General features: G+C 62.4%; 2 protein-coding genes across 2 annotated transcripts; both read right to left on the reverse strand.

Annotated features, from left to right (window-relative positions):
- Positions 1 to 547: 547 nt before the first annotated feature.
- On the reverse strand, positions 548 to 3,908 carry LOC101145540 (putative uncharacterized protein LINC02875). Its single transcript, XM_004065426.5, has one exon. The coding sequence runs from the start codon at positions 3,099 to 3,101 to the stop codon at positions 2,064 to 2,066; it is 1,038 nt and encodes a 345-aa protein (XP_004065474.2). The 5' UTR covers positions 3,102 to 3,908; the 3' UTR covers positions 548 to 2,063.
- A 1,714-nt stretch (positions 3,909 to 5,622) lies between these two features.
- Positions 5,623 to 15,269, reverse strand: TBX2 (T-box transcription factor 2). The gene is made up of 7 exons (XM_031010626.3): positions 14,511 to 15,269; positions 13,131 to 13,398; positions 11,886 to 12,032; positions 10,596 to 10,672; positions 10,324 to 10,487; positions 9,254 to 9,888; positions 5,623 to 7,041 (listed from the first exon to the last, which is right to left on the reverse strand). Exons 1-7 carry the CDS (start codon positions 14,903 to 14,905, stop codon positions 6,589 to 6,591), a joined length of 2,139 nt encoding a protein of 712 aa, XP_030866486.2. The 5' UTR covers positions 14,906 to 15,269; the 3' UTR covers positions 5,623 to 6,588.
- Positions 15,270 to 15,839: the final 570 nt, after the last annotated feature.

The raw sequence follows: 15,839 nt of genomic DNA on the forward strand, positions 1-15,839 counted from the left end.
CAGGCTCCAGGAAAGGACACAGGCCTGGGGTCGGCCAGAGCCTGGTGTGGCCCTGTGACCTGCTTCTTTGACGCTGTATGACCTTGGGCCATTTTGTCCTCTGTAAAATGGAGATAATCATACCAGCCACCCAGTGCTGAGAATTCAATCAAATGTCTGCAAGTATATTAAGCACACAGTGGCTGTTCCACAGCTGCTCCTGTCGGGCTGAGGAGCAGGCACCATGGAGCCAGAGGACATCCTGCGTGTTCTCTTTGGGAGAGAAATAAATAATATTGAGAGCGAACATGAGCCACGCCCTGAGCTAAGCACAGGACGCACCCCCTCTCGGGTAATCCTCTCAACGCCCCTGTTAGGGTTTTACACTGAGAAGCCCCTGCCCGACCAGGGGTCCTTGCAGGCCCAGCTGCAGCTGTGCTGACTGGAGCCATGAGGCCACCCTCCTCCCGGCCTGCTGGACTTGGGCTCTGAGCCAGGCTGCTTCTCCCACGGACACACCTCCTGGCCAGGACATCCAGGCACTCCCTCCCCTGCCCCGTTTGCCCTTTTCCTGCTGCAAGCCTGACTCTCACCCATCATCACTTCATCAGCGAAAGTTTCCAAGGGCCAGGCCCAAGGGATTGTGAAAGAGCTCCGTCCTTTATTTACTGGATGGCCTTGGGCACCTCACTTCATTTCTCTGAACCCCAATGTCATGTCTGTGAAACGGGGACTCATAGTCTCCACCCGGCCAGTGAGGGCCGGGGAGAGGCCACATGTGAAAGCGCATTGACTGCCATGAAGGCTTCCTCGCAAGTAAGAAATTAGCCTGGGGGACCCCCTTAAACATGGGTGCCTGAATGGCCTTCATTGGTATCGCTTTCTCTCTTTGGGGTCTCTCTTTGGAGAGAAGTCACACACAGTCAACAAATTGTAGTGCTGGGCACCAAAGTCACCCCCGCCCCCCGCCCGCAACCCACTAGTCTGCCTCTCTCCAAAAGCAGCTTGCTCGAGGTAGAAGGCCAAGCTGTGACTGACAATCACACCCCACAGGGAATGGAGGCAGCCGGGACCTAGAATGTAATTTCCTAATTGGGAATTCATCCAGGCCACCAACCCAGTCCCCCACCCCAAGAATCTTGGCCAAGGTCCTCAAGGTCTGTGACTCCACCTATCCCTCTGGCTCAGGTTCCTCAAGCATTAAATGGGAACATGGCTCTTCTCTGAAGCAGTTGAGGCTGGGGGCGGGACGGGGGGGAAACTGGACCCAGGTCAACTGGCCATTCGCAGATCAACTTGATTTTAGTCCAAACTACTTATTTTGCAGATGAGGCTTCTGCAGCCCAGAGAATAAAGCTACATTTTCAAAGAGCACTCACAGCTCTAGAGGCAGAGTTCCACCTTGTACCTATCTATCTCCTGTCCAGTTTTCCTACCAAGCAGCTGCTTCAGCCATAGATGAACATGTAGATAATTATTAAATCACCAAAGATTTGGTCCTATTCTCTGCTACACTGTACTTTGAAAGAGAAAAGAGCTGAGAGCCTAGTGCAGGGACGACATCTGGCCTGGGTCCCATCACCCAGCCGGTGACTGTATCGCAGTGGAAATGACCCTCGACTGGTGTTAACTGGGCTGCTTTCTAGCCGTGTGCCCTTAGGAAACGTGTGTAGGGTTAATCTCTGAGGGTGCCAGAGCTCATCTGGGGACATAAAAGGTCAGCTGGAAACAGGCTTCTAAGCCCCACCCCCTCCAACTCTGGCATTCCCCAGCCAACGGGTCTTACATCCCCAGCCTCCCATTGAGACTTGACCCAGAGCATTGGTGGCTTTTAATCCAAGGGCGAGATTCTCAGGCTGACCCCTGGGCCCTCCCCAGTCCCCACCACCTCCCGCTGGAATAACGCAGCCCAAAGCCTCCCCTATGGAGGCAGGAACTTAGGTGAGCAGCTCCACAGGGCACATCCTGCCCTCGACCCTGAAGACCCCGCCCTGAAGAGCCGGGTGAGGGTGGTGAGGAGGGCGGGTCGGAGCCGAGGGGGCCCTCTCCGCTGGAGGAGCGCTGGATCCCCGCCGATCCTTCCCCTATCCCGCCCGTAAGTCCTCACCGTCGAGTGGGCCCCGCGCTCCTAGGGCCGTGCGCCCCGCGCGCTGCGGATGCCAGCCACAGCCCCCTTCGGAGGGGCCCAGGAGGCCGGAGGCCGGCGGCTCACTTCCCGCAGAGAGAACGCGAGGTCCCAGCCCCGCGGGCGCGCAGAAGAGGACAAGCTGGGGTCTGCAGCAGCCTGGAAGGTCGCCGAGCTGGCGCTGCCGGGCGGTTCTGGCAGCAGGGGAGAAGGCCCCACCCCGAGCCTCAAGCCCTCCGCTCAGTGTGTCCGCAGCCCCGGAGTCCCTCGGTCCCTCGGCGGCCTGTGCCGGGCTCCGGACCCGGCTCTGCCTGTGTCGGTGGCTGTGCCTCCGTGCCCCGCTTGCCGGGGTCCGCAGTCTTATCTCCCTCTCTCGCCCGAGGCGGGCTGTGAGGCCGCGGCCCGGGCCCTGGCCTGCAGCGCCATCTCGTGGACCTGTGGGGAGTTGCCGAGGCCCGAGGCCTGGGCGGGCTCTGGGTTCGCTCCCACTCGTGCTCCCGGCGGGGAGCTGCGAGAGCTGCCAAGAGGACTCGCTGGGAAACCAGGCGCGGCCGTCAGCTCTGGAAATCGGTGCTTCCGGAGTGGGTTCGGGGTCCCCGGCCCCATCCAATAGGAGGAACAGATATGCGCCTTCGGAGAGCCCAAAAGGAAGTCCAAGTGCAAAACCGCCCCGGGCGTGCTCGGACACATTCAGCGCCCGGCGACCAGCCTCCACCCCGAAGGCGCTCCCGGGAGGGTGCCCAGGAGACCCGGAGCTCGGGCTTCCTCCCAACAGGGCGGGGGCTCCCTCCGCTGCCGCCCTGTCCTGCGAGCAGGGAGCGCTCGGCCTCCTGCGGGATCCCGCCTGACCGCCGGTGCTCCGCACCTCGGGGCCAAGGACAGCAAAGGATGGGGAGGAAGCGGGACTGGATTTTGGGTCCTTCCCAGAGCGGAGGAAGGCAGGCTCGGGGTATAAATCCAGGGCTCGTAGAGGCTGTCCCTCAAGGGGCCGTCCCATAACCGGGAAATAGGGGGTCCCGGCCTCAAGCCGGGGCGCTTGAGCGTGAGAGTCCCGGGGAGAGCGAGGCTGAGCGCGCCCCTCCCGCCCCAGGAGCACCCCGCGCGGGAGTTCGCGGTCAGCTGGGGAGGCGGGCCCGGGAGCTGCGGCCTTCGGGAGGGCAGGGCCAGGCCATACCGGTGGCTCCGGTTCTCCACAGCAGCGGCGGGGGAGTGGAGGAGGAAGGGCTTGAGGGCTCGGAAGATTCCGATTAACCCGAGAGGAAATGAGGTCCCCCGGGCCTTGGGATCCGGGCGGCTTAGCCGCTAGGGGTCTCTCGGAGCCCCTGCACTCACACCCTCCATCTCCGAGTTCCTCCGGGAATCGCACGCGCCACCCCACACCGACACGCACAATTCCCTCTTAGACCTCACAAGCCCCACACGCGAGAGCCCGAGGCGACAGGCTAGGCCGCCAGCAGGTATCGCCATCGTCCCAGCACAGGCCCTCCTGCCACGCGTGTGCCGGCGGCTCTGCCGTCCAAGGACCCCGGGCCAGGCCCTGAAGGGTTAAGGAGGCCTTGCGGCACCGGAGCGGCGGGTACGCGGGGCGCCTAGGCTAATTGGCGACCCCGGGGACAATGAGGGCTGTGAGGCCGGGGAGGAGGGTGGCTTAATTGGACATGGGAGTGGCCTAGCCTTTGTCTGGGACAAGGCCCAGCCGCCGGCCGCGGGTTCCCGCAGTCGCACTCAGGCTACCAGCTGGGGCCTCGCGGAGCGCCGGGTGGGCGACTCGGAGGGGACATGTGCGGCGGGAGGTGAAGGCGAAAGTGGCGTGGGGGATCTCGAGGCCCTGGAGTCCCACCCCACCCCACCCGGGTTGCTGTAGCAACGACGCAGCCTAGAAACGGCCGCGACTAGGCCGCCCCGCCCGGCCTTCGCAGGCACCCGCCTCCCCCGCGCCCATGCCCGCACCCGCACCCCTCCCGCGACCCTAGGTCGGTGCTGCCCCCTGGTGTCCGCAGCCCTGTACGTAGGCCGCCGCGGGCGCGCAGCCGACTCTCGTCTCTCTCCTAATGTCCTGCTGAAAGTGAGAAGCCGCGGGACGCAAACGCGCCGCTCCTCTAGGAGTATGAGAGGCGTTTCAGCCCAAAGCGACCTCCAGCAAACGCGGTGCCCACGGGCTTCTATTTAGGCTGGAAAACGGGCTTCTCTGTCCCCGTCGGGTTCCCGGACCTGCCCGCAGGTCTGAGGCAGGGAAGCCAGAACCCACCCTCTGGGGTTGGGATACGTTCTACTGCAACCTCCCACTCGTGCACTGGCTGAGTCCCCTCCCTGCTCCAGCCGCATTCGGCGTGGCCTGGGGGCAGCACCATCCTGAAGAGGCGGGCCTGGTTCTCTCTCTCTCACTCCTTGCAAATGTATCGGCCCACAAAGGCGTCCTGGGCGTCTGGGGGCCCAGCTGTCCATTCCACCTTCACCATCACCGTTCCTCCATCTCAACGTCCCTGGTGTTTTGGAAGCCAGCACCCTCCCCAAGCCCCACCATGTGCAGTGCCCAAGGTGGGCAGCCTGTTGGGGCAGGGCGTTCAGGGTCCCCAAGGCTTAAAGAGGAGAGAACTGGGAAGGAGGTGGCGTGCTCGGTGACCGACCAGACCCAGGGCTAAAGGAGTGCCCGCCCAGCTCCCACCCCTTCCCCACACCCACTACTAGAAGTGGGGGCTGGAGACACCTGCTAGCTGGGCAAGGAGGGGGAGCTCACCGGCGCGGGGTGGGAGGCAGCTGTCCTTGCAGGAGTAGGTCTCGGGGAAGGACCAGCCTAATGGAGACTGACACAGCTGGACCCCGGAGAGACCCCAGCCAAGCCCATTATTATACAGGGGAAACTGAGGCAGGAATGGAAATAGCCCACTGACCCCATTCTCCACTCTCCCAAGAGGGATTTAGATAGATGAGTTAAAGTAAGACCTTTTAGTCCAGATTTTGCCACTCTAGCCAACAGCCCTGACGCGGAGGAAATGTTTGTCTTTGATGTTCAGGAGGCAGAGAGAGGGGAAAGAATTCTAGGCTCAGCGATATTTGGCGGGGAGTACGGGGGTGGGACACAGCCAAACCCCTCCTCAGAAGGGAGAGGTTGGACAAGGAACACCCATCCTCCCAGCCCACCCACCCAGAAGCATTGAAAGGAGATGGGTTTCCAGTGTGGTTTCCCAGAAAGGGAGTCAGAAGCCAGGAGTCCAGGCCGCTCGGCTGCTCTCCTCCCGGCCCGGGTGGGTGCCCAGGCCCGTTGCGCAGAGCTGCGGGAGCGGCCGGCAGGGGGAGTCCAGCCCCGGCCTGGGACGCACCCCGCGTCCCGCGCCGGCGCCGCCCGGCCTCGCGGCTCCGCCAGCGCCCCAGCCGCCCTGCCGCCGTGCCGCCCTGCCGTCCCCGGGGTGCAGCTGCAGCCGGGCGAGGGGCGCGCAGCCTTTTGTCCCCGCCTCTAGTCCCTCCTTGCGCGCGTGCAGCGCCCCAGCCCCGCGCGACCCACAGAGCGCACAGCGCCGTTCACTTCGCTTTCTAGCGTTTTATTGTTTTCTCGCGTTTTTGTCGTTTCGTTCTCGCTCCGGAGCGAAAAGTGAAAACCTGAGGTGGAGCCCGCGGGCCGGGCGAGCCAAACCCGGGCGGAGGGGCCGAGGGGCCGAGGGGTCGAGGGGCCGGCGGGGTGGTGGCTCCTCCAGGGCTCTGGGCCTTCTCCCGCAGCCAAGGCCCCCCCCCCCCAGCCCTGTACAATATAGATGCTCATGTAAAAGGAAAAAAACTTTAAATGTATGAGTTAATCTCTAAATATATGTACACAGCAATGTACACCTTTGAATAAATTAATACCAATTTGCATATTCTGGGAACCTTAAAGCTTATTTACACAAATTACCATTTATTTCATAAATATCTTTTTTTTCCCCCTGGGGACTCAAGGCAGAAGTGCCACTCCCTCCGTTGACCACGGCTGGGAGGGGTGCCTGTCTCTTCAGGGAAGAGGTGGGGAGACTAACAGGTTCCCTCCCAGCTCAGGTCTACACTGACTTCAGTCGTAACTGGTTCCAGCATCCCTCAACCCAGTTTTATCACGCGGTCTAGGCCCAAGGTCCAGGGCTCTGGGACTCCCTCCGATGCTCCCACCCCTGGCCCCTGCACCTTCTGGCTTCTGCAGGGACCGCTGGGCCCTGGATGAGGCCTCTCCCACCTCGCTGGAAGACCAGAGACACCTTCGGATGCCACCTTGACGCTGGAGCGGATCTGGACCTAGCCCAGCAGCTCCCAAGTGACTGTGTTTCCAGCAGCCTGATCCTTGTTGAGGCCCAGGGAAGTGTCCCAGGCCCCGACTTGCCAGACGAGGCTCTATTCCGGCTGCTGCAGCCCACTTTTCTCCTTTATTTAAATAAATACTCATTCTGTGCTGTACACGTCCCAAGCAGCAGGGGCAGGCAGCCCGGGTGGCCTGCCTGGCAGGGGAGCAGCTGGGCAGCCCCTCACTTGGGCGACTCCCGGCCCGGGGAGAGGGCTCGCTGGCTCTCCAGCCCACTCACCAGTCTCTGGATGCTCTGCAGTTCATTGGCCGCCTCCTTGGCCGAGCCACTGGGCGACAGGGCACCGCGGGATGGGGCCCCTACTTTGCGGAGAGCCAGCTCGGGCAGGGGGCTAGGCTCGCGGCTGTTTCCGCCAGCGGCCTTGGAGCCCTCGGAGGCCAGCCCGGTGGTGAGGAGGCTAGTGCTAGGCGGGATGGTGACCGGGATCTGATAGGGGCTGAAACGCAGTCGGGGCCGGGCACTGCCCAGGAAGGGGCTCCGGGAGAGGGAGCCGGCGGCTGCGGCGGCGGCAGCTGCAGCACTAGTGGCGGGCAAAGCCGAGGCGGCTGCGGCTGCTGCTGCCATGTAGGTGTAGGGGTAGGGGAAGAGGCCTCCGAAAGTGGGCATTGGAATTCCCTGGAAGAAACAGAACAAGACAAGGGTTAGACATCTTGCCTGAAGTCTTTCTGAAGGTGGGCTGGGTGCTATCCCCTGGACACAGTGCCCTTCTGTTTTAGGGATGTAAAACCACAGTTCGCATAACTATAACCACAGGCAGCACAGGTAAGCATGAGCCAGTGTGCCTGTGGCCAAACCCAGTTAGAAGGGTGAGATCGCTTCAGGCTACCATGCAAAGGCCTGCCATCAAGTTCTGTGCTGGGCATTACAGCAGGGGTAATGGAAAGGACATTCCAGGTGACTGCACTAGCATGGGTGAAGGCCTTGAGGGAGAAAACGGGGCAGGCATAGGGCCAGGTGGCAAACGGGCAGCTTTGGGTGTCTTGGAGGTTCTGCTCATTGAGAACAGTGTCCTCGCCACCCCTCCTATCTGCAGGCTCTGAAGGGCAGAGGGCACACATGCTGGGGAAGGCACTTTGCAAAGTCTCCTTCTGCCTGCTCATGGTTCTCCTGCCTGGGCCAGGAGGAGGACACGGGTGCCAACCAGTTCATAAACTGGCCTGAAAGTTCTACAGGGAATGCCTGGCAGCACCTCACTGGCAGCTGAGGAAGGAATGCAGTCTTTGCCTGTGAAGGGCACAGCAGCCAGGAACTCCTGGACAAGCACCTTCCTGAGTTCATGAGGTCTGGCTGGTGCACGGCCTGACCTTTGAGATAATGGCTTACTCCCCAAAGCCAGTGGGTATGGGGAGGAGGGCAGGGGGCTGATGATTGCACTGGGCTCCCAGGGAGCCTCAGGCCTGGCTCTAGCAGGAAGAAGAAAAGAGGTAGCTTCATCAGGCCTGAGAAAATACCCCCTCCTGAGACAGTCAGGTCCCACTGGGCATTTCAGACCTGGCATCCCAGGTTGGGAGGAAGGAGGGGGGCTTCAGTTCTCTTGGGATTTGGCTCTACCTGATGTCTGGGATGGGCTGCACTGGCCTGGGAATGTAACCACCAGCAGCCCTACCAACGGATGCCTCCCAGGTGCTAGTATTCTCACCCGGGTCATGCACCTGTTGGCCAGGCTATGTCTAGAAGCCCTGACTTCCTCATGACCTCTGTGATGCTGGTGATCATTACCAGTTTGTCTGGGGAGGAGGCATTCATATACACAAATAATCAGGGGTGCAGATTAAACCTCTGGGCCCTGAACTTTCTCCAGAGGCTTCCCTTCCAGCCCAGAGCCCCAGATGAGTGATGGTGATACCTCAAAACACTCCACACACCCTAACACTGAGCTGTGTGTAAAACTCATTTCAGAATCGCCTGCCTCCCAACCCCTGCCCCCCACCAACCCAACTTTTAAAATATTTGCTTCTGAAGCAAAGGAGCTTTCTCAGACCTGAACTGCTATTTTCCTTCCCTTGAGATAAGATCTCAGGGGTTCAATTTGCCAGAAACCTCAGAGGGAAGAAAATGAATGAAGAGATTCCAAATCTTTCCACAGGGAATATTCCACCCAAGCAACCAAAGAGGCCACTGTCCCCATCGGATCTCCTTACTGTGCCCCAGCCACATTTTCATCAACACTCCCCTGGGAGCTTGGAATTTCAATGGGGCCTGAGGAGCTGAGTTCTCATCCCTGACATGTGGCTGGGGGTGCTGGGAACTCAAGGTAGGGGAAAGACCAGCCTTGTCCTTCACCAGGACAGAGGACTTCGTAGAAGGCCTGGGAGGGGCCAGAGACCTCTGGGAGGGCTGGTGGTCAACTGTCCAGAAAATAATGCAAATGTTCCTTCTCCCTTTGTCTGTCTGGCCATCTTAGCCTTTCAGAATGGACAGGGAGCCAAGGGTCTTTGTTCTCAAGAAAAATGTCCTGAGGCCAGCAGAGAAGACTTCACAAGCCAGGGGTGGCCCTGGTCTGTGAGGGTGAGAAGAGTCTTGATGGGCACCGCACTCCTCGCTGGGGCTATAGGGAAGGAAGCAGGTCCAGAGAGGGTCAGGGACTTGCCAAAGGTCACACGGGAGTCAGAAGCGGCGCCCTGGCCAGCCCCTGGACTTACAACACAGTCCTCGTCTCTCAGAACCCAGGTGTCCTAAAGGGCATCCCGGGGCCTCCCCTGGATGGAGTTCTTGCCTGCCAGAGGATCCCAGCGACCCTGGCACCCCTCGGGCCCTCCGCTGGCCTCGCCGCCAGCTCCCTGGGCCTTCTCCCTCGCTGGCGCTGCCGAGGGGTCACAGGCCTTACCTGAGATGCCAGCATGTGCTGGGAGAGGTGGAACGGGAAGGGCGCGGCGGTGCTTGCTGCGCTGGCCGCGGGACCCAGCCCGCCTGCGTCCAGCCCCGCGGCGGTCCCAGGCCCGCCACCTCCGCCGTTGCCGCCGCCTGCCACCGAGGCCAGTAGGTGACCCATGCCCATGGCGGAGAAGGCGCCAGGGCCCATGGTGAACTGTCCAGGGTGCAGGAAGAGCGGCTGGCCGGCTCCCAGCGGCCCAAAGAACTGCTGCCCGTGCAAGTGGCTGGAAAAGGCCAGGCCGGGCAGGTGTCCGGCGCCCAGGGGGGACGCACTGTCTGTCTGCACCACCAGCGGCGCCAGGCCCTGCTCCTTGCCCTCGGCCGCCTCCTTGCGCCCCTCGTCCTTCCTCCGAGCTTCGGCGCGCTCCTTCTCCAGGCTCCTCAGGCCGAACCGGCCGTCCCCGCCGCTCTCGGCCGGCTCCTTGCCCCTCTCGGGACTACGCCGCTCCCGGGCGCGCTCGGGTTCGGTCAAGCGAGTGGGGCTGGCGCTGTCTGGAGCCGGGCTGCGGCCTAGCGGCGCCCCCGCACGCTCCTCGCTCAACCGCTCAGGCTCCGGATCGCTGTCCGCGGCGCACGACTTCTCCTCAGCTGCGGGGAGAAGGCGCGCGGATTACAGGGGCCTGGGCGGAGGCCGACGAGCAGGATCAGGGACACTCGGGAAGGGCTGCTCTCGGGGAGGCCGAGTCGGAGGAGCTGCTGGAGTCGGGCAAAGGGCAGCTGCAGGTCACCTAATCCAAGACCCCAGATTTACAGTGGAAGGAACCCAGCCCTGGAGAGGAAACCCTACAGCTATAGAATTACACGGCGCCCAAGGGGCCAGGCTCGGAGTCCGGCCGGATCTTCTGGCTACCGGGGACCGCCCTCGTAGGGGAGTCCCGGGACGGAAACCCCATCCCAGACACTCGCTGACGTTTCCTTCCTGGCCTTTCAGATTAGCGGGTGGCTCAGCAAAAGACCAGCCCAGCGACCTGAGGACCACCCCCCCCCCCCACCTCCCTGTCCCTCCTCCGGTCCGACCCTCACCTCGGGCCCGGTGCAGGCGCAGGGGACTGGGCGCTGCGCCCGGGGAAGTGGGTGGTTCCCGCGCGGGGGGAGGGTCGCACGACGAGGCGTCTGACTCCGCGCCATCGCGCTCGGGTTTGCAGTGCTCCTCGTACAAGCGTAGAGACGGCAGCGTCAGCTGCTTCCTGGGGATGAGCGGAGGAACCAGGTCAGCGGGAAGCCCATCCCTCCATCCCTCCTGCTCGCTGCTCCCGCGGGCACCCGCCACAGGGCTGCTGTCCTTGGCCTCTCACCTTTTCTCCCGCCGGCCGTTCCCGGTGTCCCGGAAGCCCTTGGCAAACGGGTTGTTGTCGATCTTCAGCTGTGTGATCTGCGGGGACCAAGGGGGCGGCGCTAAGTCAGGCCGTGGCTCTTCCAGCGTGGTCGGTGGCATCCCGAGGTCAGTGGGTGCTGGCCGCAGAGGGAAGACCCGGGGAGCGTCCACTTGGTACCCACCCGCCTGGGATGGGACGCCCCGAGCTGAGGCCGGTGGGAGGGCCTCGCGGAAAGCGACGGGGTCTGTCCTCCAAAATCTTCATTCGAGGAATTATCCCTAGACAGGCCTAGACAGCCCCACACAGGCCTAAAGCAGTGCCACAGTGTCGGAACCAGCCCAAGCATGCACACCCGCCCGCGGGCTTGCGCAAGTTAAACGACTCCGCACCCGAGCAGGCGCGAACAGAGACTGCAGTTCACACGCAAGGCTGCAGGTACACACAAAGCCAAATCACACTCACGGGCCCGCACACACGCAAGTGTGCACAGACAGAACAAACGCCTACGGAACCAAACGAATTCACATGCCTCCACAGGTATCCAACACACCCCAAACGGGGCACGCACAGCCCAGCGTACACCTTGGTTCACAAAGCCACAACGACCGGCACGGACACTCGTACCCTCTCTTTCACTCGACAGTGGCGCACAAGGGCACAGGCCTAGAGGGGTGATGCTGTGCCCCACTAGAACAAAGGTGGAGAAGCCGCAAGCAGAAAAAGCCCTTTGATTGGAAGGTAATTCTCTAAGCGCCTCCCAAGGGGTCTGGGGCCTAGACTGACCCAGAGCAGTAGCCAGGAGTGCTCTGGGGGGCTGTGTCACCTGTCCCACCCTCTGGCTCCCCCCGAGAGAGTGAAAACTGGGCCCCGGGTTCTGAGCATCGGTAGAGCCTGGGCAGATTGCCTCGGGCGCCCTCTCTTCATTTACATTCTCATTCCTGAGCCAAGAAATAAACGAATAAAATGTAAAAATGTCAGCGCGGGCCCGGAGTCTCAGCTAATTGTTAAGTAAACATCTCCATCCGAACGAGGGCCCAGCTGTTCGCTCGCCCCAGGGGAGCCTGTGTGTGCGCGCGGTGGGATTGAGAGGGCGCCTTGAGGACTTCCGCGGGTGCTGGGCGTATGGATGCGAGGCTCAGTGCTCGGGGGCGGGCCGCAAGAGCGCGGATCCCGTGCAGCGGGCTTCGAGGGGCGATGAACGGACGGTTGGGCCTGCACGTGTTGAGGGGCGTCAGTGCAGGGGCTTAGCCCACCGCCCGCCGCGCGCACCTTGTCATTCTGGTAGGCAGTGACGGCGATGAAGTCGGTCTCCGGGAACACGTAGGTGCGGAAGGTGCTGTAAGGCAGCTTCAGGATGTCGTTGGCTCGCACTATGTGGAAGCGCGGCTGGTACTTGTGCATGGAGTTTAGGATGGTCTGCGGGGAGGGTGGGGGTCAGCCGGCAGCCGCCAGCCCCGGCCCGAGCTTTTCTGTTCTTTGGGTACCTGACCTCTTCCTCTCCACTTCTCTCTCTCTCTCTCTCTCTCTCTCTCTCTCTCGGTTCTTCCTCTTCCCCATTTTCTCCTGTCTCTGCTCTTTTCTCACCCTTATTTCTTTTTCTTCTACTTTTCCTCTCGCTTTTCTCTTTTCACAGCTTCTTTTTCTCTTGCCATTAAAAAAATATTTCCCAGTTGGAAACAGAAATGAGACAGAGCAAAAACAAAACAAAACAAAAAACAAAACAAAAAAACCAACCAAACAACAACCCCTCCCCCCCAAAAAAACCCAAACAAAATAAAACAAAACAGAGCCCTACAATTCCACTCTTAACACTCTCTTCCTTTCTGGCAGTGGTAAACCCCCTAACCCCACAAAGAGGAGATTCCAACCTTCGGGGGCTCACCAACTGCCCTACCTCAGAATGGGCAGTTCCTTTTACCCTATGAAACACCACCCCCGTTCGCTGGGGCCTTGCTCAGGCATAAATGGAAAGAACCCCAAACCCTCTCCTCCTAGTTGGGCATCTGCCTGTGGGAGGAGGGGAAAGGTCTTAGGGAGGCTGGGGGGTGGGTGGGGAGGGTGGTTTAACTTTTAAATCCGCTAGTCTTGGGGGAGGGCCAGGGACGCGGGTCTTGGCAGAAGGGTGATGGACAAGTTGAGGTCATGGGCAGGTCTTCCAAGCTCGGCACCTACAGGCCAAGAGCAGGGTGACCTCCGTGGCCCAGCACTGCAGACCCAGTCCTGGCAGCACCTGCCTCCCTATTGACCGTAAGAGGGACCCTCCACGGCCGGAGGAACTGAGATTGTGAGCTGCCAGCCACCGACCCCACCATTTCCCAGGCTTGCAGAGGAGAGCCCTGGGGCCCAGGCCCAGGCCCAGCCCACGTAGGCCACAGGGCAATGACCCGGGAAGGGGCACTCTGGGGGTTTGCCCAGCGCTTCCCCCTGGGAGATCCTGCCGCCCTGCTCTCCTGCTCAGCTGCAGTGCTGGGTCAACAAGCTCCTGCACCGTCCCCACCCTGCCCCAACACTCACGAAGCCGTGCTTGTCAGAGATGTTGTTGGTCAGCTTCAGCTTGTGGAACGCCACAGGCTTAGCCATCCACTGCTCCCCCGTGGCTGGGCTGTCTGGGTGGATGTACATGCGTTTGGGCATCTCAGGGTCGGCCTTGCCCGCCACCATCCAGCGCGAGTTGTGGAACTTATAGCGGCAGTCGTCAGCGGCTACAATGTCCATCAGCAGGATATACTTGGCTTTCTTGTCCAGGCCGCTGACTCGCACCTTGAAGGGGGGGAACATCCGCCTGGGAGGGAGGGAAGGGAGGAGATCCCATTGGAACCGGCTGTTCTAGGTCCCAGGACCCCACTCCTCCTTTATTTATCCCTCCTCGTTGCTCACACCGCTGCCGCCTGGCTGTTTCCCCTGTGGTCGGCTGCTCTGCCCTCTCATCACTGCCCGGACGACCCCACCTGTGGTTGTTGCTCCCAGGAGATCCCATTTCTGCCTGTCAGACCCTCTCTTAAACAGCCTCTTTTAGGCCTTGTGCTCAGATCTGGGGACCTTCTTTCTCCCTGATCTGAGATGAAAGCTGATGCCCAGGAGAGAAGTCTAGGCCCTCTAGAAATATTCTCGCTTCTCCTGAATCTCTCCGAAATTCGTTCAGGGGAAATACCCACTTGGGACGGAAGCTCCCAGAAATAAATTTGGAGGGTGTTTGTATTGGGAACTGGGCTACAGAGCCTGATAAGACATCCTGGCCGTGCAGTTCGGGGGAAGAGGGTGAACCCGAGGCCTGGATTCTCGGTGGCTGAGTCGAAGCGTGGAGGGGCCGGGGCTGTGGCTTTCTTCAGGCTTTAAGGCCTGGGGCTGCGGATGCGTCCAGGGCTCGGATGCCCGCGGTGAAGAAAGGGCTCCCAGCCCGGTGAGGCGGAGGGCTCGGCTGACCCGGGGCTCGCTGCCAGGAACCGAGCAACCAGCGTGGGGTTAGCTGGGCGCAGGTCCCACTAGGGGCTTCGGGGTCGGAGCAGAGTCTGAGAGAGGCTGAATTTCCCCCGAGCTCGGAGACGGACCCGGACGCAGAAGAGCGAGAGCGCGGGGCGGAGGAGACCGCCAGGGCCAAGCCGCGGGGCCTCCTCTGCGCTGGGACTCAGAACGGTTGGGGTTATTCTTTAGCAGTATGTTTTCGTTTTATTTCATTCGGAGGATTTTAGCGTTTTCGTTTAAAAAAAAAATCGCTCCGGTGCCAAACGAGAAAAGTCAACTTGGTTGTCCGTGGGAGCGAAGCGTGGCGTCAGGGCCAGAACCTGGAGCCGGGAGCCGGGAGCCGGGAGTCCCCGGCTCTGCTCTGATCCGTGCAGTCCCGTGCCCCAGCCCGCCCGCCCGCCCGCGCGCCTTCCAGCCGGCCGGCAGCCCTACCTCCCGGACTTGGTGATGACCATCTCCGTGCCTAGCTTGTGGAACTGGTCCCACAGCTCCTTGGCCTCCAGCGTCACCTTGGGGTCGTCCTCCACCTCGTCCTCGGGCTCCAGGCTCTTGAGGGAGCGCAGATGCGCGGCGGGCGGGTGCGGGCCCAGTGCCGAGACGTGCAGCCCCGCCTCGGCCGCTGCTGCCGCCGCCGCCGCCGCGGCCGCCGCCCCCGCCAGGCCCGGGTCGGGCAGCGGCTTGGCCAGCGCGCCAGGCGGCAGCGCGAGTGCCGGGAAGAAGGAGGGCTGCGCCGCCGCCAGGAAGGCGGACATGGGGAAGTCGGCGGGCCGTGGCGCGTGGAACGGGTGGTAAGCCATGGCGCTGGCCGCCAGCGCCGGCTCTCTCATCGGGACATCCGGCCCAGGCGCCCGGGGGCCGGGGCCGGGGGCGCGCGGCTCGGACCCCCGGCCCGGGCGGCGGCGCGCGCGGTGGACGGACGACCCGGGTGGCGGGCGCAGCAGCTGCTCCTCCGGGCTTCCCGTCCGGCGCACCGCAAGGGGCACCCGGCTCTGTGCGCGGGGGCGGCGGGGGCTCTGCGCGGGGCCGGGCTGGGCTGGGCTGGCCCGCTCCGGCGCCGGGGACCACGCGCGACTGGTTAGATCTTGTCGTGATCTCTGGAAAACTGTGACTATCTCACATGTCCTGCCCAGCTCGGATCCCCTGCGCTAACGAGCCAGGCCCCCCTTGATTGCTGATTTTACGCTTTTTGGACCAATTGTGGGTCTCCGGGGGCGGGGTTTTGACAGCTCAGGCCAAGCTCCGGCCGGGAGGGGGGGCCTGGGAGAAGGTGTCGGAAGCCTCAGCAGTAAGAAAACATGTCAACAGAATAAAATATTAACCAATGACGGGCCGCCGGGCCCCGAGACCCCTCCTCCTGCCCCGGCCCCCACCGCCCGCCCGCTCCCGCGGCTGCCGGCGCCGGACTGGAGAGAGCGGAGGGCCGACCTGACCCGCCGAAAGGGCCTGAGGCGAGGGGAGCCCGGGTCCCGGGGCCTTGGGGAAGGACCCGCAGCCGCACGCCGGCCCCAAGTGCAAAGCATTGTCACGACCCCGAGCGGAGAGGGGGCGCCCTCCTTCTCCCGCGCCCAGAGGCCCGGCCGCTCTGGCCCGAGCCCCAGCCTGGCCTCCGACCCAGCTCCGGGTCGTGGCGCCGCCTGGGGGTCTCTGCGCCCCGGAAAGAGACAGCAGGCACTGGAAAGCGAGGCCGGTGGGCGGGCGAGTCGGGAGGCTCGGGCGGCCGAGGTCCGGGAGCGGATCCCAGGTGGCGGGAGCTGGTGAGTG

Source organism: Gorilla gorilla, chromosome 4 (assembly GCF_029281585.2).
Source record: "Gorilla gorilla gorilla isolate KB3781 chromosome 4, NHGRI_mGorGor1-v2.1_pri, whole genome shotgun sequence".
Classification (NCBI taxonomy): Eukaryota; Metazoa; Chordata; class Mammalia; order Primates; family Hominidae; genus Gorilla; species Gorilla gorilla.

Excerpts from the sequence above, each read along its gene's own strand:
- TBX2 (XM_031010626.3), bottom strand. The coding sequence starts at position 14,905 with ATGAGAGAGCCGGCGCTGGCGGCCAGCGCCATGGCTTACCACCCGTTC. Across the intron at positions 9,889-10,323 it reads GCGCCTGCACCGGGCCCGAG|CTGAGGAGAAGTCGTGCGCC; the intron begins GTGAGGGTCGGA and ends TTCTCCCCGCAG. Across the intron at positions 7,042-9,253 it reads AGCACATGCTGGCATCTCAG|GGAATTCCAATGCCCACTTT; the intron begins GTAAGGCCTGTG and ends TGTTTCTTCCAG.
- LOC101145540 (XM_004065426.5), bottom strand. The coding sequence starts at position 3,101 with ATGGGACGGCCCCTTGAGGGACAGCCTCTACGAGCCCTGGATTTATAC.